Source organism: Phocoena sinus, chromosome 11 (assembly GCF_008692025.1).
Source record: "Phocoena sinus isolate mPhoSin1 chromosome 11, mPhoSin1.pri, whole genome shotgun sequence".
NCBI lineage: Eukaryota > Metazoa > Chordata > Mammalia > Artiodactyla > Phocoenidae > Phocoena > Phocoena sinus.
In genome coordinates this window covers 37,098,889-37,126,171 of record NC_045773.1, presented here as the reverse complement: position 1 = coordinate 37,126,171, position 27,283 = coordinate 37,098,889, and the positions used below count along the sequence as shown (strand labels likewise).

Genomic DNA, 27,283 nt, shown 5'->3' with positions numbered 1-27,283 from the left:
CTCAGTGAGAGAAAGTAGCAGTAACTAGGGTGGTACAAATGCCAGGCTTTTACTGCCGTGCTGCACTTCCCAAGCCTCTTCAAACGATCCTCTCCGGTGCCGCCTTCCGGGACCCCACACTGCCTCTCTGCTTCCCCTCATGCCTGGGGTGCTCTCGACAACCCAGAAGTTAAGAGGTTGTTCCTAAATCACCATCTGCAACCCAGTAGTTTGTGGGAAGCACGAAGGTACGGGGCGGGCTCGGCCCCTGACAGGCTCGGCCCCTAACAGGCTCACGTTTGTTGCCCTGGATACGGGGCGGGGCAGGCCTCTGCCCATCGGGTCCCGCGCGCACGCTCCCACGGCCACGGCCACGTCCTGCCGCGAGAGGGGGCGGAGCGAGCGTGTGCGGCGGGCGCGCGCAGGCTCCGCGGCTGAGCCCCGAGCCGCGTGCGCTGATCGGCGTCCGCGGCGGGCGGCAGCTGAGGTGAGGGCCGGGCCGGGAAGGTGTTCAGGTTGGGACGGCTCCACGCGCGCCGAGCGCATGGGACCTCCGTCCGTCCGGGCGCAACCTCAGGGCCTCCCGCGTCCCCACCGTGACCCCCCGCGGCCCAGCCGCTCTTTGCATCTCGTCTCGCCCACAGCTCGCCCCGGCCGGTCCAAGGGCCTGAACGCGACCTTGGACCAGCCTACTATCCCGGATCACCCTCTGCCTCGGTCACGGGTGCAGGGCACGCCCGGAGGCAAGGGAGCCAGGGAGGGCGAGGGGGTGGGGAGCACGAAGACTGAGGCTAGAACCGTACTTTAACTCCGCCCCCGTCTCCTGAGGCCGCGCCTCGAAGCGTTGGCTGCAAACTTTTAACTTCCTTTAAGTTGCAGAGGTGCCTGGGACCCCGTGAGGTCGTGGCTGAAAAGAAAAGGGCTGGGTAAATAGGCGAGGCGAGGGTGAGCAGGGGCTGGAAGCCGAGAGTGGAGGTAGCGTCCCGTCCTTTCCGCGCAGGCCCCTCAGACTCCACGTCTTCCCGCGCCCCCCGAGTGCCAAAGTTTTGCCTGCAGCGGGCGCTTTAAGGGCGAGGCCAGCCGCCGCGGCGCATGTGAGCAGCCTCGGGAAGCCAGCGCGGGGCAGCCCGCCCAGACGCTCCGCCTGGGCCTCTAACCTGAGGAGAAACCGAGGCCCGAGAGGGGTCACAACCTGCCCAGGGTCAGCGGCAGGGGCTGTGTCAGGGCCAGGTGCGGTGGCTGGAGCCCTCCGGGAAGAGGGCTCTCCAAGAACGGGGATATATGAGCAGGGGTCTAGTGAAGAGCTGACATTTTTGAGGCGGAATTTGGCTTCTGATTTCCCTAAGGGGTCTGAGGACATGGTGGAGGGTGCAACCTTGTGGCGGGGAGAGAGTTCTTGTAGAGGCCCCTGTGGACTTTCCCTGAAAAGAGATCAGTCAGGGCAGGGTGCCCGGCTCAGTGGTTATTTTCTTTCTGCCCCCAGCCCTGGAGCACTTGGAGCGTTTGGTCCCTGCCGTGCTGGATGCCATGAGTTGCTAAAATTGAGCCTGGCTTTAGAGGTGAGCTTCCCCAGCCCTTCTCCTTCCCTTTCTCTTGAGTAAAGGGGAAATTTCCATTGCCCTGCCTCCTTCCTGGCCTGACCACAGCTCTGCGGCCCCCAGGTACCTTTCACCCCTCTTTTGGGCAGTTTAGGAGGTGAGAGTAAGAGAAATGTGGGAACTAAGCTCCTTTCAGGAGACAGGGAGTGTGCAGCTGAGAGGATGGGGGTAGGTCACAGTGAGGGCTGATCACTCCCAAGATGAGTGGGAGACTTAGATGCTGAGAGCTTCCAGCTGAGAGCCTTGGGTTCAGAGATGTCCAACGTGGATTAAATGCTTGGGCTTTTCTGGAAGTCTTGTTCCCAGGGAGGAGAGAGAAAGTGGAAGTGGGGGCCTAGAATCAGACTACCTGGATTCCCATTGCCTGCATTTTGTCCAGGTGGCTCTATTTAGTACCTTTGTGACCTTGGGCAAGGCTCTTAATCTCTAACCACTTGTTTTCTGATCCATATCCACTTGGTTTTGAGGATTAATGAAGTATCTGTGTTTCAACGTTTAGACAGTGCCTAGCATAGAGTAAGTACTAAGTGGAAGATTTATCATCATTATCATCAAAGAAAACAGGAGTGAAACTAGCTGGGGGGCAGGAACAGGGGTCAATGAGAAGACCAGTGTGAGACACCTCAAGGTCATGATGACAAAGGTTTAGAAGTTTACTTTGCGTTTTTTGTGAGACAAACACTGTGTGCACATTGACTCCAAAGAGTTTTTCAGCAAAAAATTTTGATACCCAGAACCCACAGGGAACAAATTATTCCACACAGCTGTTTTCCATAGGGTCAACGTGTTGATTTTCAGCTCCTAAAGCTTTTAAAATTTTTAGTACTTGGGGTGAGAATGTTCTTCCAATGGGTCAGATGCTTCCATTCCTCTTTAAATAGTCTTCTCTGTGATGCGATTTTTTTTTTTCCCCCTGGGTGATGCAGGTCAAGCCCTCTGTGTAAGAGGGTTAGTCTTCTGGCCCCAAGTTTCATGGAGTTCCAGGCAGTCTGTCTTGAATGGCTCATACACCAACCTATGTGTTGTGTCGCTAGGCCTGCTCTTTGATAGCTTCTCTGCTTTTTATTTTTTTCTCCCCTGAAACAAGTGTCTTTATTGCTTGTACCATGCAAATAGCAAATACGGGAAACAGGGAAAGGCCATTGAGGAAGAGGGAGAATTGTCAGATAAATGACATACACAAAGAGGAAAAAAGACACCCCTGCCCTGCCCCAGCGTACCTACCCCCAGGATGGCTTCCTGTAAACTACCTAGTACAGGAGGTCAGGTGGGGAGATCAGAACCACAAAAACTGAATTCCAAACATCTGGAGATGTTGGGGAGAAGGGAAGGAAGGGGTCGGGACAGGGCAGCAAGTGGACCCCAGGTGTGGCTCCCTGCCAGGCTAGCACCCCTCCACCATGGGATGAAATGCTCCAGCCGTGGGTAACTCTCACAGCTACCTGTTGTGTCTCCACTTCTAGCAGTCTTTTCCTCCTCCTCTTCCTTGCTGTTTCTAATCTATGGACTGGGAAAGTGAGATGAAGCTTGTTAGCACCGGTAGCTCTGCTCAAGTCTGGGAAGCATAGTGCTAGACTTTGTTCTGCCTGCTCAGGCTATTTTAACCTCGTCTCTCCTTTGGTTCTGGATGGGTGAGCTTGTTGGAAAGCAGTATTTCACGGGCCAGATGTGCTTAGCAAAGGAGAGCTTCCTACAAGAGTCCCTTCCTGTGGCACATTTTTCCCCCTGACGTTTTGTTCCTTACGGTTTCCCTGTTTTTAAATAAGTGTTTGGGCCCTGTGCTTGCCTGTCCTCCCTCTGGCAGTGGCCCATGAGGCTTGGGGAGTCTGGGCAGGCAGTGTGGCTCAGTTGTGGTAAGGAATAAGGAAGAGGCAATGTGGGGAAAAGGCAGGCTGGCTGACATCTGGCCCAGCAGGGGTGGCTGGTCAGGGCCAGGAGTATGTCCCTGGCTGACTCACTCCTGTGCCCCTCTGTGACTCAGCTACCCCAGGTGTGACCAAGGCTGCCAGCTGACAGAGCTGCTCTGAGAGCCTCAACAGTTCTGATTAAGAAATAAAGAGGCTTGTAGCTTCAGTCATCCTTTGTAACTCCCTTCTAGGTCATTCTGTGTGTAAACACCTCTGGCTCCTGTCTCTCCTGCATCAGAGCACCCAAGGCAGGGCTGAGGTTGGGCCAGAACTGGCTGGCGGGAAGGTGGGCACATTGGTCAGACAGGCTACCAGCCACCTCTTCCTTCTATCTCCTTTGCAGCTGCCTTGGGGTGCGGCGTGGGGGGCACAGAGCCATGTCGGACCTGCTACTCCTGGGCCTGATTGGGGGCCTGACTCTGCTGCTGCTGCTGACGCTGCTGGCCTTTGCTGGGTACTCAGGGCTGCTGGCCGGGGTGGCAGTGAGTGCTGGCTCACCCCCCGTCCGCAACGTCACCATGGCCTACAAGTTCCACGTGGGGCCCTATGGTGAGACTGGGCGGCTTTTCACAGAGAGCTGCAGTGTCTCCCCCAAGCTCCGCTCCGTTGCCGTCTACTATGACAACCCCCGCATGGTAAGGAGCCTCCTGGGCCTTGGCTGGGGTTCTACCCCATGGACAGACATGGGGCAGGGCTTCTTGGGCAAGGGGTGTTCTGGTTTCTGGGGAGGGGTGGGAAAATCGTTGAGCTGGCTATGCACACCACCTCCTCTCTGAGCTTGAAGCTCCTTCCAGATTTAATCTGGACTTCTGCTCCAGACATCTATATGCTGACTTTCTACTTGTCACGATCTAATTTTCCTGGCTTGTCTCTGCCCATGGACTTCTGCGTGCAGGGGGCCACACCACTGTGAGTCCCTAGCCTCTGAGGGGGCATTGGTCTGTAGCCTCCTCTTCTCTCCCTCCCTCAGCCCCATTTGAAGCCAGCACTCTAAGACCAGGCCATTTCAGATGCTGCCCTCTCTTTGAGGTCATATCATGTTTCTTTGCCTTCCCTCTTTCAGCTCTCGTGCTGAAAGAAGGTGGAATCTTCCAGCCATGATGGTGGCCCCTGGCCCAGGGATAAGGCATTTCTTTGGACATCAAGCTGCCTGGTTGGGAGAGTGCTTTGGGGGCAGGTGGAGCCAGGTGAGCTGTCCAGAATGTCCAAGATGCTGGGGTCAGAGACTAACCTGACATCAGTGGCACCCTGTAGGCATATGGCTGTATTTACAGCCTGTGGTGAATCAGGACTCACCAATATGGCCTCCTGCCATGCCATGAGGTGGTGTTGCCCACAGCTGCATTGGGCTGGCAGCTCTGCCAAGGGTTCTCCAGCCTCCAGCTCTGAGCCTTGGCACACCAGGCATTGAGAATCCCCAGCTCTGGTTTTCTTGCCTGGAGAGCTCAAGTGGGCAAGGCGTGTAGCCTCCATGCCATGTGCTGAACAGGCCTCAGTGGGGTACTCAGTCGAAACAAGGGTGTGCTGACTCCCTCTCTGTGCCAGGTTCTGCTTGACACCTGCACTCTGGAGATGAACAGACGTGGCCCTGCCCTCAGGAAGCTTTGTGTGGTTGGCAAGTCAGCCCTATACAGATGCATCTCCAGCAAGGCACTGTGTTCAATGCTCACAGAACTTTGAGTGAGCTGTGGGTTTGCCTCAAGTCTGCCAGGGAGGCTCAGAGAGGAGGTCTTCTGTCATGAGTAGAATTTTGCTCTACTGGAAAGGGCCTCCTGGCTAAGGGAACTGCAAAGTGCAGGCCTGCAGATGTCGGCTGACAGAGGAAGTGTGGCAAGTGAACACGTGGTGGGCAGAGAAAGATGTCGAAGGGTTTGCTGGGCCAGGTGGTGGGAGGTACAGTAGGTTGGGAGGAAAGGTACAGCACAATTTGCCACCTTTGATTTAGGAAACTAAGTGGATGGCAGGTGGAGGAGGGAAGGAGACGAGGCAGGGGGCCATCGAGGAGATTGGGCTGGGTCTGGGTGAGGGGTGATATGGCCTGGTTGAGGGATGAGTAGACATTGAGGTTTTGAGGTCACATGGCTCGGAGATGGCACTAAGTGACAGTCAAGAACACTGGGGCCCAAGTGGGATGGGGCAGGCACTGGGCTATGGGAAGCTCCTAGACCAGATGCCGGGCCCCCACCCTTGCAGAGGTCTCTTGTGTAAGTCCCTTTCCCTCCTCTACCCTACCCTGGTCCCTGCCCCTCCTTCCACATCTGACCCAGTTGGAACCCTCTGCAAGACCTCAGTGGGAGGGATGAGGGTCCTTGCAGCTGCCTCTTTCCTCACCGGCATGTCCTGTTCCAGAAGCAGTACATCGCCTCTTGAGTTGGAGGTGCTAATTCCAGAATGGGAAAGGGCCAAGGCAGCACGGTACCTTTGGGTCATTGCTGGAGGCTGGTTCAGGGAAGAGTGAGATAGAAGAATCCTGGCATGGGACACTCTCCCTATGGCCTCCTGACCCAGCCACCTCCAAGCAGCCCACTGTACAGCTCTCCTGGAGGTGTGGTGGACTGTCTGAGGTGGTGGGACTTGGGTTTCCAGGGTTGGCTGGGCACAGCCCGACTTTGATACCAGTCTGGGGGCCCATGGCCTGAGAGGACAGACTCAAGGTTAGCAGTCCTGGGTTTTGATTCTGTCTCACCACTGTCCTACTGTGTGGTATTGGGCATACCACATACCCTCTCTGAGCCTCCATTTCCTCATCTGCAGAGTAATGTTAAAAATACTGCTTATAGGTAGGCTGGCAAGGGTTAAATTAAGTGACACAGGTGAGCCATTCACCCCAGTACCTTGCCCTCAAGAAGTTGTTGTAACAACAACAAAAAATGGGTGGAAAAAACACTCATGCTAATTAGGTGTGATGAGGGGTTGTTAGGCTGGGCACTCATAACCCAGGCTTAGACCCTAGGCCTGGCTGTGACCATCTGGTTGGCACAGAGAATGAATATATATGTCTAAAAGTGGCCCCTCTGATCCTGTCCATCCCAGTCCTGGGTCACTCTGGAAGAAACTTGTGTCCCTATTCAGAGCTGGGTCACACCCTGGCACCTGCGATGGCTCACCTGCCTGGCAGAGATCCTAAAAGGTTCAGGGAACCCTGGACCCCCAGGCTTCAGGTGCTCATGGCTATCACAGACTATCTGGTCCATAAGGATCTGAAGCCTCTGGGTCCACACTGCTGATATTATAGAGGAGACTAAGGAGCAGTTAGCAGGAGTTGTGGTACTATCTGAGTTTACTCATGCTTTTTTATTTTCATTTAGCAAATATTTGAGCACCCTGTCTGTGCCACTCTGTCCTGGGCACTGCTGCACAGTGGGGACCAAGGGGCCCAGCCCTCAGGCCGTCTCAGTGGGGGTAGGGGATGTCAGGGAAGCCTGAAGGACAGGCCTCATCCAGTCCTGGGGAAGGCCAAGAAGCCAAGCTTTCTGCTCCCTAGCTGCCTCCTACAGCAGTGTCCAGCATGGGGCCCTGCATAATATGGTTCACAGAAGGAAGGGACAGGATGTAGGCTGAGCTGTGGAGTGTCCCATCCCCATTCCACCCTCCCCAGCACAGCACAACACAACAGGAGCCAGAACCTGCTTCTCTGAGTGTGGGAGGAAGTGAGGCTATTTCAGGTTCTGTGAGTGGGGCAGTGAGTGACCAGGTGAGAGGTGGCCATGTGCTCTGGGTGCCGCCACCCCCCATGAGATATAGACTGACAGCTCCCCAGCCACACCCCTTCCAGGCCTCAGCTGGACAGAAGGAGAAAGGCCTGGTGAGGCTCCCCTGGTCTGGCTCTGGGCTCAGGAAGTGACACAGAGAAGGGTACCAACAAAGCAAGATTGTGGCGATTGCAGTGGACCATTTCATATGAGATGCTGCTTGAGCATATATCCTGGAGATACATATGTATGTCTGTATGTCAGTTAGCCAGCCAGCCCTGTATTTTGGAGTTCTCATGGGATAAGCCTGTAAGATCTGGGCGAGTGGTTCTTGTGGTGCAGGAAGAGGGATTCCGTTCTTCATCCCTGAGGGCCTTGGTGGAGGTGGGGGGAAGGAAGGAAGGAGCAGGTGGCAAGAAGTTGACAGACTCTGGCAGTGGCTCATAGGTGTCCCTCTCCTCTCCAGGACGCCACATTCATGGAGTGTGGCCATTTCCTCTTTTTTTTTTTTTTTTTAAGTCAATGATTTTTTTTTTTTATATTTATTTGTTTGTTTGTTTGGCTGCACCGGGTCTTAGTTGTGGCACACAGGCTCCCAGTCTCAGCATTCGGGGTCTAGTTCCCTGACTAGGGATTGAACCCTGGCCCCCTGCATTGGGAGTGCTGGGTCTTAACCACTGGACCACCAGGGAAGTCTCATCATTTCCTCTTCTAAGTGCCAAGGGAAGGGGGTGATTCCAGAGTCAATCAGGGATCTGTCCCCACCTCTCCCCACCCCCACCTCCCTCAGCACATGCACAGACACACACACACAGATCCAGTTCTGTCCTGCCCTTGTATAGTTCTGCCCTCTTTCTCCTGCTTGGACAGTGACTTTTGCCTCCCCTCCTGGGCCTAGTTCCTCTGGGAGCCTTGGGTGTTGGGAAGGAGGTGGAGAGGACCCTGAGCACCTTATTTGATCCTAACCAGTTCTAGCCTGTTAACAGGCCCTAATGGCTGGGATGCTGTTGCCGTGCCCATGGGCTTGTCCTGTCTGCCAGCCTGGCCCTCCTCCTCCTGCCCCACCCTCTGCTGCCACCACCTCCGCTGCTGTGTTTGGGGCTTAAGTAACCTGCCTGCTTGCCTGCCCTTGTGGGGAGCTTGGCTGAGGCCGGTGGGGCATGGCAGCCTGTTCAGCTCACCTGGGGAAGGCCTAGGAGGGGGTGCTACCTCCAGGCATGGAGGAGTTTGGGGAGGGGACTGGTGGCGGTTGGGTACTGCCTTTAGTGAACTAGACCACACTGAAGTTTCTTTTTCCCCCTAGTCCACTGAGAATCGGTTTACGGTCACCACGTCTGCAGGGGCTGAGGCCAGTAAGAGTTTTCTGACGTAGGCCTGTGCCGTACTTCCCCTTCAGTATATGTGGGGATGGTGCCCCCTGCTCTCCCTGGAGGCACTGAGGTCACATGGAGCCTGGGAAGGGGTGGGGTGAGGGAGTAAGATTTCCCAGGATTGAGCCCTCAACAAGGGCAATGGGAATGTGAGCTGAGCTGATGCTTCCTGGAGGCCCAGGCCATCGCCTACCCCAGGTACCCTGTGATGATTTTCTGCTAGATGGAGTCTAGGTTTCTGCTCACAGCAGGTTAACTGTGGGCCCCTGTGGAAAGGTGGGCTGGGTAGTCTGGCCAGGGAGGAGTCAAGGTATCCCTCTGGGTCTGGAATTGGCAGACAGTGCAGCTGTCCCAATCAGATTATGCAGGTTATGGACCTCGGGTGGCCCATTTCTAGTGAACCCAAAGGCTGGGTTTGGTATGGGCTAGCTGACACCATTTTTTTCTTCCTGGATCCTGGAATTTATTGATCTTGTCCAGTTTCCAGATTCAGTGATGTCTTGGCCAGGCAGAGACCTCTCTTCGCTATGGCCTCACACAGCAGGGTCAGCGAGATACTGCAAGGCCTCTCCGGAAGGGGCAGTAGGGCCAGCTTGTACCTGGAAGCTGTAGGTTCCAAGCAGACTGTCCTCTTCTTAGAATGCTAGGACTCAAGAGGCCTCACAGCCTGAAGGAGATAACTCTGGTATCTCTTTCCTAGCACTTTTGCTTTGAGGGCAGATTCTGGATGGGCCTGCCTTACTGAAATTGGTGGTGGGTCTGGCCACTGCCCTGTCTCCCTGGTATGGTTCCTTGCTGGTGCTAGTTCTGGTCCAGCTCTTGTTCTAGTCATAGGTACCCAGAGAAATGACTGATACAGGGAAGAAAGGGAGAAGACAGAACTGGAAGGCCCAGCCTGCCCTTTGAAGATCAGCCCCAAATAAAGACATTGTATTGAACCAAGGTGGGTGGGGTTTCTAGCCATCAAGACACTCCTGCTTTCTGGGCCCTTGACCATCTCAGTGGGCCATTCCCCTGGAGGTAGGCCTGGGCTCTCCTGGGAGCCCAGGAAAGCCTTCCCCTGCTCTGAGACCAGCCTTGCCACTCCCTAGCCTGTCTTAGGCCCTGTCCCATCTCCTCCTTGCTGGTGCCTGGTTCAGATGTCTCCCAGCTCCTGCTTGGTATGGGGCTGCTTAGCAGGTGGTGGGCTTGCTGAGTAACCTCCGAGTCTGCCCCTTAGCCACTTGGACAGGGAAAGGGGCAGGAAGTGTTCTCACTTCTGGAATTGAAAAGTTGCTCAGGCAGGAAGGGAGTCCCTGTGCCCAAGATCTCAGGAGCCCTGTCTCCTTATTAGCTGCTTCCCTCCCCCATGACAAGAGTTCCTCCTTTTTCAAGGGAGAGGGAGAGGAGGTTTGCTCATGATGCAGAGCCTGTGCGAGCAGGTTTATGCATGCATGCCTGTACTATCGCTGAAGAACTTCTGTGCACTGGATCCTGGACCTTTCTGCCTAGAGCCCTGGAGTGAGTGGTGGGGAGGAGAGGCCACCAGTTACAGTGCAGCAGAAGACCTGCTCCCTCTGGTGGGCATTTTGGGATCAGAGAGGAGGAGCTGCTTAGTGAGGAGCAACAGAGGCTTTCAGGAGGAAGGTTGAGCTAAGTCTTGAAGGATGGTTGAGTTTCCCAGGCAGAAAGGACTCTGCAGTAGGGTTACGAGGACATTTCAGGCAGAGGAAGTAGCCTACACAAAGAGAGGAAGCATGGGAGGATGTGGCATGTTTGGGGAGCTGCAAATAGTTCTGTGTGGGGGTGTGGTGGGAGAGGAGGCTGGTAAGGCTGGCTGGCCAGAGCCCGGATTTGTCTCTCCCCCTGCCACTCACATGATTAGTGGGCGCCTGCCCACCTGGGTCTTGGCCCCTGCTCAGGCCTAGGGATGCAGAAAAGGACTGCTAGGTCAGTGTGTGGACAAATCCAGGCAGTGTGTTGTGTGTTGTGTGGGCCACCCTGAGACAGCCTTGCATGCTGGCCTCGGAAGTTTCATCATAGAGGTGAATTGGGATCCATTGAGAGGTTCCAAGCAGGATGATCACAGGTGTTCTGGTGCCTTTGGGGGACTGAGAAGGATGTGGAGCTGGAAGGTCCGTGAGGGCTGCTGAGGTGATCAAGACCCTGGGACCCAAACCCAGGCAGGCCAGGTGTTGGAGAGGAGATTATCAATTGACCTTCCATCCATTTCTCTGTTTAACCTGTATTGGATGTTTCTTTTGTATAGCATAGGTCGGTAGGGTTAGTTAGGAACATGAAGATGGGCTTTGCCGCAGACACTGTCCTTTGGTCTGTCAGCAGGAGGCCTGCCAGAGCCACCTGCCTTTCTGGCCATCCTCAAGTCTTGGGTGTGAATGGGACAGTTGCACCATCTAGAGACAAGAGGTGGTACTGCAGTGCTCTCCAGCGCCTCTGGGTGGGGTGGGAGGAGCCTGAGGTTGAGAGAACTGACTGAGCTGCAAGGTTGACTTGATCTGGCTAAGAGTTTACAGCACAGTATTGGAGTCTGTGGGGGTTGCCATTGAACCGCCCTGAGAGGCTCTCCGAGAGGGTGTTTGGACCTGAAGGATGGGCAGGGAGGAGCTACATGTTCAGAGTTTTGGGTAGATGGGCATCCTGAGCCAATGGTTACGTGTTTGGCCAGTGTCATAGCTACTAATAACTGACAACAAGTATGGAGCACTTGCTGAACCATGCTCAGTCCTCATGTGAAGTATCTCACAATTCTGTAAGTTGATATCAAGGAACTGGGAATTCAGGAAACCAAGGGACTCGTCCAGAGCACAGGACTCAAGATTCACACCCAGGCCTGCCTCTCTTCAGAGTTGTGGTCCTGACTACTGCACCATATTGCCTGCCACGAAAGCCCTGAGTTATGCTTAATGACAGGATTCAAGGGGACCAGGGCTGCAGAGAGTGGGAGCTGACCCCCAGGGACTACGCAGAGGTGGGAGTCAGTGCCCAAGTTTCAGGCAAAGTGAGACTCTGCATTGGCCAGGGTAGGAAGGCAGAGCAGGCCTGAGACATCCCTGGGGGATTGTTGACAGGACTTGGAAAGGGCCAATGGGAGGGCAGAGACAGGTAAGAATGACTTCACGGTACTGGGAAAGGAGGCTGAGGAGAAGAGCAAGTGGAGGTAGAAGGAGTTTAAATTTAGGGGTCAGTGGCCCCTGAGTAGGGCCTTCAGACTGAGGAAAACCCGGGATGGAGAGCAAAAGGTCTGTGGTAAGTCTCTTGGATTTAGGAAGAGATACCCCTGGGGGCTGGTACAGATTCAGGTGGCAGGAGGTGAGACAAACTGGGACCCCTTGATACCAGAAGGAAAAGCAAGTGCTGGCCCTTTCAGGCCTGGAGTTAGGCCTAGGAAGTGTTGGAGACTCACGTAGGAGCCCTTACCTGGGTGGGGTTTGTGGGAGCCAGGGGAGGGAGGGGAGCAGAGTGAAGTGAAGTGTAGGTACTAGGGGTCCAGGGAGACTTAGGGGGAACCAGCAGTCTCAGCCAAGAAGGGGCTTGGGAAGCGGGGCAGGGTTTAGGATAGGGTGTGGGTTGGAGAGGAGGTATTGAGGCCCTGGTGATGATGGCTGGCCCTGCCTAAGAGCCTGGGGAAGAGGATCTCACACAGTTTGAACAGCAACCCAGAGTTCAGTTCTGCTTCCTGACCAGCCCTTCTGTGGCCCCTCCACAGCTGGCAGGAGCCTGCCCTGTGCAATGGAGGGATGGAGAGTCCTGCAGCGGGATGCCACAGGCCGGGTTTCAGCAGGAAATTGTCATCTCCATTATGGTGTCTGGGGCTGCGTGGCTTGTTGGAGCTAGTGGTTCTGCCAGGCCCAAGCTGGCACAGAAGCCAGGAAGCAGGAGGTCTGTGGGCCTCCTTCCTTTGCCCAACCCTGACACCCTGCTCTGCTTCCCCAGGTGCCCTCTGAGAAGTGCCGCTGTGCGGTGGGCAGCATTCTGAGTGAAGGTGAGGAGTCACCCTCCCGTGAGCTCATCCGACTCTATCAGAAATTTGGCTTCAAGGTGTTCTCTTTCCCGGCACCCAGCCATGTGGTGATGGCCACCTTCCCCTACACCACACCCCTTTCCATCTGGCTGGCTACCCGCCGTGTCCATCCTGCCCTGGACGCCTACATCAAGGTGAGACACAAGTCTGGTGTGTGTGTCAGGGGGCAGCCAGTCCTTTGAGTGGGTGCTGGGGAGGCCTGCCTAGCCTGGGAGGAAGAGGCTGTTTTGGGAGGGCAGCACCTCGTGGAGCAGGTGCCTGTGGAGCTAGGAAGATGGGCAGAGGCTGCTGGCATTTCTTCCATACACCCGAGACCTCTTGGGCCCCAAGCATCTCCCAGGAGTACGGGTAGTTTGTTCAGAAACCCAGTCTTGTCATTTAAGCTCTGACTTGGAACAAAGACATCCTTAGTGCTCAGCCCCCACTCCAGACCCACCCTGTCCCTATCCTGCTGGGCCCTGCAGAGCAAGGGCCCTGAGACAAACTTCCCCTGTTGTAAATTACTCCTCCTCTAAAACATTTTGTAAACTTGGGTGCTAGGGAAATGACCCCAATTTGGGCTTGGAAGTGATCGTTTATTCATCTGTTCAACTTGTATTTATTGAGTGTCTGTGCTAGGTGCTATGCTGGATGTGGTGTGAGATACTGGTGCATGAAATAGGCATTTACAGTGAGGTGTGGAGATAGGTAATAACGTCAAACAAAAACGGGATACATGCTAGGAAAGTACAGGGTGAGAAAAGGCAGGGAACCAAGTGCACAGAGTGGTCAGGGACAGCCTCTCGGAGGAGGTAACTTCTCAGGCAAAATCCTAGAAGAGCCCTTGGAGGGGCGGTAAGAATGTTCTAGGCAGAGCTAGGGTGAGGAGCGTGGGTTTGATCTAAAGGCAGTGGGAAGTCACTGCAGAGTTCCAGCCAGAATCCGAGCTGCACCTGTGCAAGATGGGTTCTGCTGTCGTTGGGAAGGGTAGGGCTGGACCATGGCTCATGGGAGCCGGGTGGAGGTGCTTTGAAGCTGTTATGAATCCTGCCGTGCATGGCGGCATCTTGGGCTGGGGCAGTAGCTGTAGAGATGCAGACAAGGGTGGAGACTGACAATTTGTTTTGGAGGTAGAACTGATGGATTTGTGGATGGGTTGGATGATGGGAAGGGGAGGGAGTGGGAGGAGTCACAAGTTGCAGTCCCCTCTGGGCAGGGCAGGTGGGTGAGCGTGTAGTGGTGCTTTCTACTGAGGTAGGCAGGGCGGAGGGAGGAACTGGTTTGCGGGACCAGCTCTGTGGGCTGTGTCAGGGGATCTGCCTGAGGGACATCTTAGATGGGGTGTGGAGTCCACAGTGATGTGTGTAGTCTGGAGTTCAGAGAGGATTGGGCTGGTGAATATGTTTGGTGACGTGAGCCTATTGACAGTATTTGCCCTGGAGGATGGCTGAGGCAGCAAAGTGTACAGAGGGCATGGCCAGTGTGGCTGGGATCAGGGAACAGGAGAAAAAAGTTAGCAAGAATGTGAACTTGGCGGTTTTGGAAGAACCTGGTGGCTTGTTCTCCAGAGCAGCTTGGGAAAAGGGACCGGCCTTGGTGATGGAAATGGGAGTTCAGACACGTCCTGGTTAAGTGTCTGGTATCAGGGCTTGGGAATGAATAAATGGGGCCCTGGGTCACCAGCTGTGGCCTTCGTGGGCGGAGACAGGAAGAAGAAACAGGAGGGCTGCTGTGGTAGGGAAGGGGCATGGGGAGGATGGAGGAGGATTTCCTTTGTGAGCTGGAGGTTGGCAGCCAGAAGGGTGCTGGGCGTGGGGTCGGGCAGGAGGCTGAGGGGCAGGGTGAGGCAGGAGCGGGGGGAGCTGGCTGGTGTTGAGGGCAGGAAGAGAGACATCAGTGCCTAAGGCCTGCTCAGCATTTCACCCAAGGAAGGGCTGGTGTGTGGTGTCTCTGGTCTTGTCTGTGTCATCCTCAGTTTCAAGGGCCAGTCTAGAGGAGCACCCCTGGGAAGAGACTTTCTGGGTTCCAGACCTCAGAACAGGACATGTGGTGTGGTGGCGAGCAACTCAGCCACCACAGCCTTTTCTTGGCTTCAGGGGTTTATTTTTAGACACCTTTGTCCAAATTTCCTGGCCCCTGACAGCTTCACAAGTTGCCTGGTTTTGACGTCACCTCTTTGATGAAAGCCCTTCCTCCTACCTCCTCCTCCCGTGGGAGCCTGTCAGCTGTGCTCTGGGCTTGATTTTCTTGGGGTTGGGGCTGCAGCAGGGGGTGTACCATCCTCTCTCCTGCCTGTGATGAGGAAGCCTGACAGGTGCGGGGCAATGCAAGGGGCTTCTCAGGGATGTGTGCGAGGCGTGCTGTGTGGGCTTGACCACCAGCTGGGAGAGTGAGACAGATGCCGGGCTGCCCTCAGTGGAGGCACGGCCCAGGTGCTCTGCTGGTTTTGGGGGTGAGGAACAAACCCAGGTGAAAGACGAGGAAGGGGCCGGTTCTCTTTGTTGGTCTCAGCCTGCAGTGGACAGGGTGTGGCCCTGTGCCTCTCTTGGCCTAGGTGACAGAGAGAAGAGAATGTAAGGCTCGCTCTTACACCTGCCCTCTTCCCCACTGCCCTGAGACCAGAGAAAAGAGGCTGCTACTGAGACTCTGAGCGCTTCTGACTGTCCCAACCCTGACAGCTGGCTGCCTTTAACCGTGTGTGCGTGCGTGTATGTACATGTTACGTACATGTGCACGTGTCTTTTTTCTCCACCCCACTGGCTTCTCTCTGGATCTGAGGCTGGGTCTGCTGTGGAGTTGCTTCAGATGCAGTGACAGCAGCCCGTCAGCTTTCTATTTCAGGAGTGGTGAGGGCGGCAGTAGCCAAGAGGAGGGGAGGGAGGGCTTGGCAGGCTCACCTGCTTCCCCAGAGGCTGGGGCAAGGGGTGGAGGTGAATGATCTCAGAGCTTTGGATGAGGGAGGTGGAGAGCAGCTGCTGTTCCGGCAGTGGCAGATGTCTGAGCCTGGGACAGGATTGGTCTCATGGGACAGCAAGGTCCTAGGGGTTCTCTGTGAGGAACCCAAAGACAAGCATTTGTCAGGGCTCTTGTGGGGATTCTGGAAGGATGGCTGGATCCCAGCTTTGTGGTCTGTGTGGCAGCCCCTGGCTCTCTGGCTGGGCTTCCCCAGCTTGGCAGCCTGGCAAGCTCTAGGGGCTGGAAGTCTGCCTTTCTCCACGTAAACCACTGGGGGCCCCAGGCCAAGCACTCTGGGACAGCATGTGTGTGAGGGGTCCCTGGGTTCTGTGTGACTATTTATCTATGTGGAAGATGCCCCAGCTTTGTCAGGCCGCTCCACCAGGGTCCAAGGAGTTAGCCTCCAGGGCAAGAGGAGACCACTCCCTGATCCCCAGGAAGGGGGTTCCTCTGGCAGCTGAAGGAGAGAACTGAGCTTCCTTGAAATTGCAATGCCACAGAGGAGGTGGGGCCCAGATATCAGCCCAGAACAATAGGCAAAGGCCTCAAAATTCACCACAAGGTGAGCCCAGTCTTAATGAGCGTCCAGGGAAGGCTTGGGGCACATGGAGCAGACCAGAGATGAGTGCGAGGCCTGGGGTCCCACATATGGGATTGTGTGTGAGTTCCCTGAGCTCGGTACTTGGCTCATATCTGCAGTTGGTGAGGAGATCACTGAGAGTGTTAGACTGGCCAGCCAAGACCCCCGTGCCTGACTTCCAACAGGATCTATGATCTTTTCCATAAACCCCCTTCCCCAGGGTCTCTGCTTTCCCCAGGTTTTCAAGGGAGGTCTCCTTGTGATGTTTGGGCATCTCCTGAGTTTAGGGAGGGCATTGTCTGCGTGGAGGCTGGTTGGCTGGGTAAATGCAGGCAGGCCCTGGAGGTCAGATAGTGGCTCTTTCTCCATAGAATTGGAGATGTGTGGTAGGCAGAGCAGGTATAGTGAGCCAGTGGGGGAACCTTGGTGGTAGAGTTCTGGGATAGCTGGGTTGATGGGGCTGTTCTACCAGGGACAGCTGTGAGCAGGGACCCCAGACCTTACTTCTCAGTCTGCTCTGGGGGCCAGAGCCTAGGGGCTGTGCTAAGGTACCCCTGCGACTGGCAGCCAGGGATAGGGGACTGCACTCAGACCTTTACCTGCCTCAGCTGGAGTAGCTCTGCCTCTGGGTTTTACACATCAGATGACCTCCTGAGCTTTTGTTTGGAGGAGGATGTTTGAGACTTACCTGGTTTGAAAACCTCTGTCCTAAGAGGGGGACACCATTGGGCAGATGCCTCTTCCACCCCTGGCCAACTGCATGTCTGTTCTAGATCCTGAGGACGCCGTGGCAGTTGCAGTGTGAGTGGAGCTGGGAGGTGCCAGGGCTCATCCCTTGTGCAGACAGGGGCAGGAGGGTTCCCAGAAGAGGCACTTTCTGGGGGAGCTGGAAGCTGGACCTGGAGGAAGCCCTGGGGAGTATCACGGTAGAGATTTCCCTGGAGTGGATGTGACTGAATTCCCGAGCGGTGGGTGATAGGCTGGCAGTGTCAAGGGACAGCCAGCTGGAAACTAAGGAGCGGGGTCCTCAGCTGCCTCAGCAGGGTGGCTACAGAAGTGGGTCATCCTGTTGAGCGTGAACAGGGAGGAAGCTCCCAGCAGCATGGTCAGAGTCTGGGTCCTGCCCAGTGGCTCACAATCTCCTGTGTTTGTTTTCCCTCAGACTGTCTGGGTGACTTTGAGGGAGTCAGTGATGGGGGTGGTTTGAGTCCACACTGAGGCCAAAACACCAGTAGGGAGCAGGATGGTCCTGGCAGTGGGAATCCAGGTAAGGAAGCCCCCATAGAATATGAAATTTGGGGTCGTCTCTTTCTCTGCCCATCATCTTTGCTGAGCTAATTTGGGAGAGTTCCCGAGCTTTATTTTTAATAAGGAAGGCCTTCCTGGTATCTCAGCTCAGTCACTTACTCTGCACTTATTTACTGGGCCCTCTTTTGTGTGGCATTGTTTGGGGCATGGAGGAATGAGCTAGGAGGCAGGCATAGTGTCCTAATCAAAGCCAGCATCCCCATTGTTTTACCAGTAAGGACAGTGAGACCTAGGGAGGGGAGGTTACCCAAGGTCAGGAGTTGAAGCAGTGGCCAAGTCCAGACTGGATCCCCTGGGCAGAGAATCACTGATGGCTACATGCCTTTTACCACTCTGCTCTGCCCATGATTGGGGCTGGGCCCAAGAGGCTGAGGACTGTCATGAGCTTGGGATGCACTGGGAGTGGTACCCAGAGTGGGCCTGGGATAATAGCAGCACTGTGGCCTAACACCCACTTCACCCTCTGTCTCCAGCCCTGGTGGGCAGAGTCATGGGCTGAGGCTGTCAATTTGGGAGCCTGCTGGGGAAGCCAGAAGCAAAAGGCAGGAAGAGCCTGGCTGCCCATTTGCCCAGCAGGGACTCATTAAGGGTTACCTTGGCAGCTGTTCTGGGCACAGGAAGCAGCTGCTGCAGGTGCCTTATTGGTCCTCATGTCCTTACCCTCAGTGAGGTGGAGATGGCTCCAGGGCTAGCTTACCTGCCAGGGCTGCGACCTGCTAATTGGCCTGCCCCCAGTTCAGGGAGGAGGGTGTGCTCAGTAGTACCAGGACCTGGGGCTGAATGATAAGCCCCCAGAACTCTTTCCTCCCACCATCTCTCCCAGCCACAGGGCTTAGCCTAGGAGGAGTGGGGTGGGGAGGGGAGAGATGGATTCACTGGGAAAGGCAAAGCAACCTTTGGGGGTGGGGAAATTTGGGCTGAGCCTTGAAGGATGGGTAGTGTTCTCCAGGTAGGAAGGCAGGTCAGGCAGAGGCACTGACGTGGACATGGCCTGTGTATCCATTGTGGCTGGAGTACAGGGGAGGAGCAGGAATTTGGGCCCAAGAGATGAGGCTGGGTCCTGCAGGTTTTAGAGAGCCACTAATGGTATGTGATCAGATGAGTGACAGCATCCAGGCTGGCTTTGGAACAGGACTTGAGCACTGGGGGATGGAGAGGAAGAGCCAGAGGCCACAGTCAAACTCTAAAAGAGAGTAACAGAAGTTAGCAGAGAGTAGCAGTGACTCTCCATTCCCAGATTTCCCCGGGCCAGGAGGAGACCCCCCATCCCAATTCCACAAACATACACCAAGGCTTGGCTTCCCTGACTCCCCTTAGGAAGTTGCCCCTGGATGTTGAGGTGTGGGGACCCACACAGGAGGCTAAGGCTCTCCCCTCTGCTGGCCTGGGGCCCTGAAACTTGTTCCTCAGCCTCTCAGGCTTCACCCCTCCCCACTCCCCTATCCCAGTAATGAAAGCACAAAGCCAGCCTTTGCTGGGGCGGGCGTGGGAGCCACCACTCTCGAAATACCAGCTCAGATATTGTAGCTTGGCAGCCCTGCAGGACCCTGGGGGCTGAGGCTTGTCTGGATGGTGCTGTGGGCTTGGGCCATCACCAATCCAGAGAGAGCCTTTTTCCCCAGGCAGATGGGCCTTACCAAGGAAGGATTCTTTTGCTCTTTTCCAGAGAGCTTGGGATTTCAGGAACAAGGAAGGAGGAGAGATTCCGAGGAGGGAGATCCCTCCAGAGCAGAACAACTCTGCCTTTTAGTGGAGCCCTCAGATCGGGAGAGGCTGTCTGTCTGCTTATGCAGACAGGAAACCTAAGGCTCCAGAGGGAAGGTCTTTCCTGAGCAGCAAGTAGAGGTACCAGTCAGAGATGAGAAATTCAGGGCCTTCTCCTCCTCCCTTACCTTCTGTCTTTCTCCCCACCTCTCCGTCCCCACTTGCCCAGCTGTCCTTCCCTCTGGCACTTCCTGATTCCTCTGGCTCCCAGGTGCTTGACTTCATGGCTCCATCTGCACCAAGCAGCCTTCCTGCTGCTGGATAATCAATCAGCAACATTTTCGTTGGCTTATAAGCCGAACTGGGCTCAAGGTCCTTGACTGCACAGATGCTGCAGACAGCGGCAGGATCTCGGAGAGGGATGGGCTATGGAGCCTGCCATGGCAGCAGCGTCGTCTGGGAGGCTGTGGCTCCCCTTCATTTGGAAGGGAGAGTGTTAGGATCCCAGGTCTGAGCTCCTGAGCTCCCCGTGTAGGTACTCACCCCCACACTCCCCAGCCCTCTGCTCTTGCTCCACAAGGGCTCAGAAGGCCAGAGCAGGGCTGAGCTGGGATTGAGTATTGGCTATCTGGACCCTGGGGAAAGGCTGGGCATGGCTGCAGATCAGGACCTGCCTGGCCCACCCAGGTATTAGGATGCTTAAGGGCCTGTGCCCCCCCTGTGCCTGCTTAGAGGGAACTACTCTCCCCTGCTTCTGCCCCAGCCCACCCTGGTCTCCACTGCTGCTGAGGCACCCCTCTTGGGCTGCCCACGAAGCCATGGCCTGGGTGAGAAGGAATATGAGCAGAGGTGTAAATTGCATGGCAAGCTGCCGGCTCTGAGGTGAAAATGAAAAGTCTTCAGGCAGCGTTGGCAGCAGGCACAGCAGGCTGGGGTGCCAGGCACAGCGCCCTGCTCTCCCTCACACCTTCCCCCTTCTGCAGTCTTCCCCAGACTCCCACCCAAGCCTTGCTTCTCTGCCGTCCCCTCCCCTGCCTTTTGGGGTGGGGGTGGGCTCCCAGTTCGGCCCTGGGCTAGACCTGACCCCAAGAGGGCCTTCATCTCTTTCTTCCATTATACCTTCTAACTGGCTGATTAGTGCACAGAAAAATGGGCTGTGCTTTTGTTAATTTTGTGAGCTTAATATTTTTGGTAGCATCTCCATTGATTCTTTTTGGGTTTTTCAAGTGTACAATTGTCTTTAAGTAATGGGGCTTTTGTTCATATTTTCCAATTCCTCACTTATTTTAATATCATCTATTCCAATCTCTTTATTTTACAGTTGGGGAGATTGAGACCCAGGGAGGGGTCAATAGCTAGGCCAAGGCTCTGGGCTCCTGCCTGGAGCTCTTTCTGCCACTTCCTTCCCCCTCTGTCCCGTCCCTGGCAACCCCATCTCATTCCTTTTCTCCTTTGCCTCTCATTTGCAGAGCTTTGGGCTGTCCTGCTCCAAGGGAGAAGGGTACTCACCATCCCTTCTGCAGGCTCTCCCTTGCTAGCACTGCAGCATCCCCAGAGCTGTCTCCTGCTGTCACTTCCTGCCCCACAGACAGGCTTAGGTTTTGGTCCAGAGGCTGTTGAAAGGCCCATTGGGTATAAGAGGGAGCATGGGAGAGGGAAGTTGACGGAAGTTCCTGGGCAGAGTAATAACAATGTGCCACATTCCAGCAGCAGCCCCCGCTGCGCCTCCCCCATCACTTTGCACATTCGATGCAGACCAGCTGCCTAAGGGGCCGCCAGGGTCTGAGCCCCCACTTGCAGGGACTGCTATGTGCAGGCGGGTGCACGTCAGTGTCTGTGAAATTAAAAATGAGCATGCCTCACTTCACCCAGTGAAGAGATGCCATCACCTTGGGTGGGATGCAACAGCTGTTTGCTGGCTGTGTGGCTGCCCAGCTCTCCAGCCTGGCGTGGAGAGACAGGTAGGACTGGTCCACTCAGAGTGAACAGGAAGACCCAGGGCCCCTCACTTCAGTGAGACAGGAAGTAGAGGGCTGTGATGGGGTGGAGATTGCTAGAGCAGACCTCATCCCTTTCTGGGCCTAGAGCTCATCTAGGAGATGCATGACCCAGACCTTGGCCTGCACCCATTGCCTTGTCCTTTTAGGGATTTGAGGCCACATAGCTCTGAGCAAACCCAGGCTCTGGGCAACCTGGGAATGGGATCCACCCTGTCTCCCCTGCTGGGCCTGACCTCTTCTGCACGCCACACTCTCCCCACCCCTAGCCCAGGCCAGGGCACAGGTTGATGGTTTGAGAGCAGAACACCAAATGAGGGTAGTTCAAGTCCTCTCTCTTTCTTCCCTCCTCCCCTCTCCTAATTCAGTAAGAACTACCAGGGGAGGCACTGTGGGTCCTGTGGGGAAACCTTGGCTCGGCATATGCCAATCTGGTGCCTTTGCAGGAGCCCTGAGCTGCACCCCACCCAGGACATGAGCTCAGCCTGAGGTGAGGAGGGAGCGTGTGGTGTGTTCCCAAGGTAGCCAGGTCAGTGGCACCATGGCAGCCTTTTGTGTGCTGCTCCTTCCCTTGTCTGCCGGCACCCCTGTGGGCGGTGTGAGCACCTGGTGTTGGTGCAGGAGTGGTGGGGGGTGTGCTGGTGGCTGAGGTCTCCTGGAAATCCCTGCATTATGGGTGGTGTACCAAGTCCACCTATTGTTTGTGTTTGTGGAAGCCCCAGGGGGGAAGGAATCCTTGGAGGTGTGTCTGAGGGACTGGAACTCTGGAATCCAGTTTCTAGCAGTTCCTAGTGGCACCTTGGCATGATTAGCTGACTTCTTCCTATTAGGCGGGGAGGATTATAGACATCTACGTCTCTCCCACCTTGGAGCAGGGCTTTGTGATCCCCTTGAGTCTGCGTGTGCGAATGAGTTGCCCTGGTTTGTGGCCTCATCAGGTAGCCCGTAACTTCAGTGGCCAGAGCAGGTTCCCCTGTCCTAGTGATGCTTCCTCAAGCCTCTGGCTGTCTGGTCTGTGGGAGGGGTTGTGCCCAGGGCTGGGAAGACTCCAGGCCCGTCCAGTCAGTCCCCTTTCCCCAGCAGTACCGGCCCAGTGTGGCATTGGCCTGGTGTCCTTGGCAGTCAGTTCTCCAAGGGCTCCCTGAGGCTAGCTGAGGGAGAGGCAGCTGGCCTTGCCTTACTTCAATGATTTTCCAATATTTACCAGGTCATCAACACGCTGCCCGGGCCACAGCTCCTGCTGTGCAGAGAGGACCTGAGAGCTGGCCCATGGCTATCCTCTCTTCCCTGAGAGACTGCACCTGGCTGGGAGGGAAAGGGCTTGTTCTCTCTGCCTGATCACTTAGGGACAGGGCATATGGCTAGTCCTGCCCCACCCTCCATCCCCAGCCCCCCACTGAATTCATTCCTGGTCAGTGGGCAGAGCGTGGAGAGGGATCTCAAGGAGAGGCTACAGGGACAGGCCCTATCTATGGGCCTGGGTTGGAAGTTTCTGCCTTTGCCTTCTTCCTGCCCCTTCTCTGCCCCTGAGTCTGAATTTTGACAGGATCCAGCATGTGTTAAAATGATTTGGGCTGAGCTGTCAATGAGATTTTAATTAGCTCCATGCCTCCCTCCAGTAGGGAGGGCCAGGGTCTCCCAGGTGGCTTGGGTAGGACTGGGCTGGGCTCGGGTATTAGGCTGCCCCTCCAGGGGCCTGGGGACAGGCTCGGGCAGCTGGCATTCTCTGTGTGGGATGTTGTGAGGAGGGAGGGCTGGGCAGGGAAGGAAGGGCTGGGTAGCCCCAGGCCACAGTTTTCTCTCCCTCCTCTGTCTCCCCTGTTCCTCTGTTCTCCCGGATGGCTTTGAGATGAAGGCGACGGCAAGGATGGAGGATGCAATTTCCATGGCAACGGGGCTGTCCACAGCCAGGCAACTTCAGAACCGGGCTCTCCGGAGGAGGCAGATGCACAGAGCAGCCACAGAGAGCTGCCTCCCGCCTGCTGATGAGGGGGCTGGCAGAGCAGTTGGCAAGGGTGGCTGCTTGGTGCTACCCACCCTGATGCCTGGCCTCCAGGAGAGGGTGGAAAGGGCACTGCTCCCTCTTATCATCCCTGTTACTTCCAAAAGGAAAGCTAGGCAGGTGGCTTGAGTGTTGGCGAGGGTTGTCCCTGGAATTTCTGGGTGGACACAGGCTCTGATTCCTAGAAGCATCCCCAAAAGCCGACTGTCTTCAGCCCTTGAGAGATGGGCCTCCGGGTAGCTGATCACCTCTCAGCAGCTTCCTTTTGGACCCTTTGAATGCCCAGAGTATGGAATGCTGGTGAAAGCCATGCCCTGATTGGATTCGGGAGCCCTTTCCCTCTAGCTATCAGGGAATGACCTGGACCTTCTTCAGGGAGCCTCCCTGACCCTGGCCTCGTGACCAGTTCACTGAGTGGGGTTCAGGTTTGGCAGATGCTCGCCCCCAGATGCTGGCAGTAGAGGGGCCCCAGAGCCTGGTAGCTACTCATTCCTGATGTTGTCTTCTTGTTCACCCTCCTCCTGAAGACCAGGGCTGGGGTGGGTGTGTGGGCAGGTGGAAAAGCAGAGGCAGCCATTGATGTGTTTGGAGATGGGAAGAGCTGGGGGCATGCCCTCATTAGATGGCCAAAAGAGCACCCATGTTAGCAAAGAAGGTCAGACTCAAACTATTAAAGATAATGACTTTCCTTCACTGCCCCTGGAGGTGTCAGGGCTAGGGTGTCCCACTCTGTTCAAGCTCACAGAGTCTTAGGACGAAAGGCCTTGCCTGGGACACCCATGAAGTCAGAGGCTGAGCTGCAGCTAGACCTTGGGCCAGGACATCCACCCCCATGTGGCCTCCAGCCGGCTGCTGAGGGCCCTGGCTGGATAAAATAAACCTTCCTTCCCTCTCTCTCCCGGGGGCTCATTTTTCTCTCTCTTCACTTGCTTCAACTGGAGGGGGGTTCCTCAACCCTAAGCGTGGCCAGGCAGGCAGACAAGTGGAGTCCTGGAGTGGCTTCTCCCCACCAGGCAGTAAGTCTCTCATTACCGCTAAGTGGAAGGCTCATTTCAGAGCTCATGGTGAGAGCCGGACGGGTGCTATAAATAGCCGTGTTGTGCGGGTTGGCGGGTGAGCAGTGACAGGACAGGGTCCTTTTAATCATCTTAGTGGATAATTGTGCTCCATTGCGGGAAGAGGGCAGGCTCAAGAGCAAGATGCACTTGACCCCTGTCCTGGTTTGTCTGCCTGTCTCAGGGCAGCTCTGGCATGTATCTGTGCCCCTTTCACATACACTGGGGGCTACAGAGCACTGGGTTCTGTGTTCACGCAGAAGGGAGTGGAGTGCCTGTCTACACGTGGGGCCCTATAAGCTGGCACTTCAGCCCACTGGGGAGTTGGGCAGTGTCCAGTATTAGACCTACTTGTCTGTTCCTCCAGCCTAAAGTCTGGCACCTCCCCCTTGGCTGAAACTCAGGACCCAGGTCTGAGAAGGGGTGGGAACCAACCACATCTGATAGACTCGGAGGTTGGAATAGACCTGAACCAGCAGGGGAATGGGAGTAAGAGAGAGGTTTAGCTGGCCTGGAGCTCCTATTCAGGGTTAGTCAGTAACATGTCTGCAAGGGCAGGGGCTAGAGGCCTGAGAGCCAGGGGCACTGCCTCTCCTGATATTGGTGGGTCAGTCAGCATTGTCCAGGGCAGAGAGGAGGTCAGGGCCATGGGATCCTGAGATGGCAAGTCTGGCAGGTCAGACCTTGGCTTGGCTTGGGTGCTTGGGGTCAAAGACTGTGGGGTCCCTGTCCTAGGGTATTCTGGGGTGCTAAGCTTCATGGCTCTGTGAGACCAGTGCTTTCTGGAACAGCGTTTTGGTCCCAGGATTAGCAGTGCCAGGCTCCTGGGTTCTTTTAGCACCTGTCCTAGGACTCCCAGGTCCTCAGACCACTGCCCCCTGGAGTATGAGGTCCTGCCCTTAGGATGCTGTGTGGGTGCCTTCGGGAGATTGGGGCAGGAAGCGGAGCCAGCCCCCTGGGAGGGACTAAATAATGGACAGTTCCTGGGGCCACTCAGGGACGTGTGGGTCAGAGGCCCTGTAAGGCTCATTCCGCCTTTCGCGCTCTCCCACAAGGAGCGGAAGTTGTGTGCCCACCCACGGCTGGAGATCTACCAGCAAGACCAGATCTATTTCATGTGCCCACTGGCACGGCAGGGAGACTTCTATGTGCCTGAGGTGAAGGAGACAGAGCGGAAATTCCGGGGCCCTGCGGAGGCCAATGATGCCCAGGTGGATGGCACAGGTACGGGGTAGGGGTGTTGCGGGGGGAAGAGGGTGGGGCCTCCTCCCTCGCTGGGTCGCACTGTGGGTGTCCAGGCAAAGCTTCACAGAGGTGGAAGAAGGGACCCATCTACCCACGTGCAGAGTTACCTGTTCTTAGACACGCAGATCCATGTAGGTGTGGCTTCACACGTTACCCCTGGCAATGCAGATACAAAGACCCTGCCTGGATTCCCTTCAGATGCAGCAGGAGTACCCTTGGAAACACAGATCACAGACAGCTGGATGCTCATGGGAGGGGGCTGAGGCTGCTCAGGAAGGACATCACTTGGGTGGGCTCGTCAGGAAGTGAGATTGGCTCTGGATATGGAAGGTGAGGAGAGGAACAAGGTGTCCCCCAATATGGGGCCCCACCCAGAGCCAGCTGCTTTCTTCCTTCCAAAGAGGAACAGGGCGACTTCCCTGGTGGCCCACTGGTTAAGAATCCACCTGCCAATACAGGGGACACGGGTTCGAGCCCTGGTCCGGGAAGATCCCACATGCCGCGGAACAACTAAGCCCGTGCGCCACAACTACTGAGCCTGCGCTCTAGAGCCCACGAGCCACAACTACTGAAGGCCATGTGCCTAGAGCCCATGCTCCGCAACAAGAGAAGCCACCGCAATGAGAAACCTGTGCACCACAACGAAGAGCAGCCCCTGCTCGCCACAACTAGAGAAAGCCCACGTGCAGCAGCTAAGACCTGATGCAGCCAAGAATAAATAAATCAATGAATCAGTCAAAGAGGAACCAGAGAGCATGCAGAGGGGAGCCAGGAGATCAGCGCCCTGCCCCTTCCATCAGAACCAGCCTTCCTACCCCAGGTCCAGGCCAGTAGGTTGCTTGCCTGCTCTCAGCCCACCCCCTTTCGTGACCTCTTGTAACCCTGAGCTGTCCCCAGGTGCGAGGGGACCTGCTGGTAACATCCCAAGTGGTCTTAGAGGGTCTAAGGCTTGGCCATGCTGTTGGAGCCTCATGTGACTCTGGAGGTCCATGACCTGTGGGAGTGGTACAGGGCTGGGAGGAGAGTGACTGTCCCTCTTCACCTCCTGCTTTAGGAGACTCTCTCTGTCCATCCAATCTTCAACAGCCAAGGTCACCCTGAGAGACATGTGTTGGCGGGGGCAGGGGGTAGGTACTGGGAGGCAGCCTTCACTCCCTAGGGGCCATGTCCAACACAGTTAACTTCATCTGCCACTTAATTGCCTCCATGGGGCACTGCTTCCACCGGCCTGGTAGTGCCTGGCAGATACTCTTCAGTGCCCCTACTGTGGGCACAGGACATACTACAAGGTCAGCAGGCCAAGGCAGTCCCCAGGGCAGGAGGGGAGCACCTTGACCTTCTTTCAACCTCCCTCGGCTGCCTGCACCCCCTTTCTTTTCCCCCCCACCCAGCTCCCCTTTCAAACACTGCCTGCCAGGGTGTTGAAGGACTCCTTGGCACCCACTACAGCTGGCTGCAACCTAGCTCCCACGCCCCCAGCTTCTTGGCCTGTCCTACCCACCAGTCTGCCCACCCATCCCCTGGAGTGGGGGCAAGGGGTCTGCTCTCCTCTGATAGGGTCTGCCCTGGCACCTGGGGCGGACTCTGGGTGTCTGCCTGCCAGGTGCATGCCACTTGCGCAGCAGTGTGTGATGGATGCCTGTCTGCCCAAGGCTTGGCCTGTCCCTGTCTACCTTCCTGCTGTGGCCCCCGCTTGGGCTGGGAGGTGAAAGGGGGTGATTAGCTGCCTTGCGCCTGTTATTACATTGATGTATTATTTAGCTCCAGAGAGGCAGTGAATATTTGATCTTCTTGCACTGGCTGTGGGCAGTGGAGGAGAGGGGGACTGGGGTGAGGTGGCAGCTTCATTCTCTGCTTCAGCAGCCTTTGGGATTTAGGTGCTACCCTGCCT

The 27,283-nt window shown here is 55.9% G+C and overlaps 1 protein-coding gene across 6 annotated transcripts in view; it reads left to right on the top strand.

The window, feature by feature from the left end:
• Positions 1-359: 359 nt before the first annotated feature.
• TEX264 (testis expressed 264, ER-phagy receptor) overlaps positions 360-27,283 on the top strand; it is a 29,302-nt gene continuing 2,378 nt past the window's right edge. The window contains exons 1-5 of one of the 6 annotated variants that reach the window (XM_032647468.1): positions 360-466; positions 1,463-1,538; positions 3,828-4,119; positions 12,480-12,701; positions 25,203-25,371. In XM_032647468.1, coding sequence (XP_032503359.1) covers positions 3,862-4,119; positions 12,480-12,701; positions 25,203-25,371 — 649 coding nt within the window. In that variant the 5' untranslated portion in view covers positions 360-466; positions 1,463-1,538; positions 3,828-3,861. Of the gene's footprint in view, positions 467-839; positions 955-1,067; positions 1,210-1,462; positions 1,539-3,827; positions 4,120-12,479; positions 12,702-25,202; positions 25,372-27,283 lie in introns of those variants that run through there. The other 5 variants (XM_032647469.1, XM_032647471.1, XM_032647470.1 and 2 more) reach the window with 5 other exon arrangements.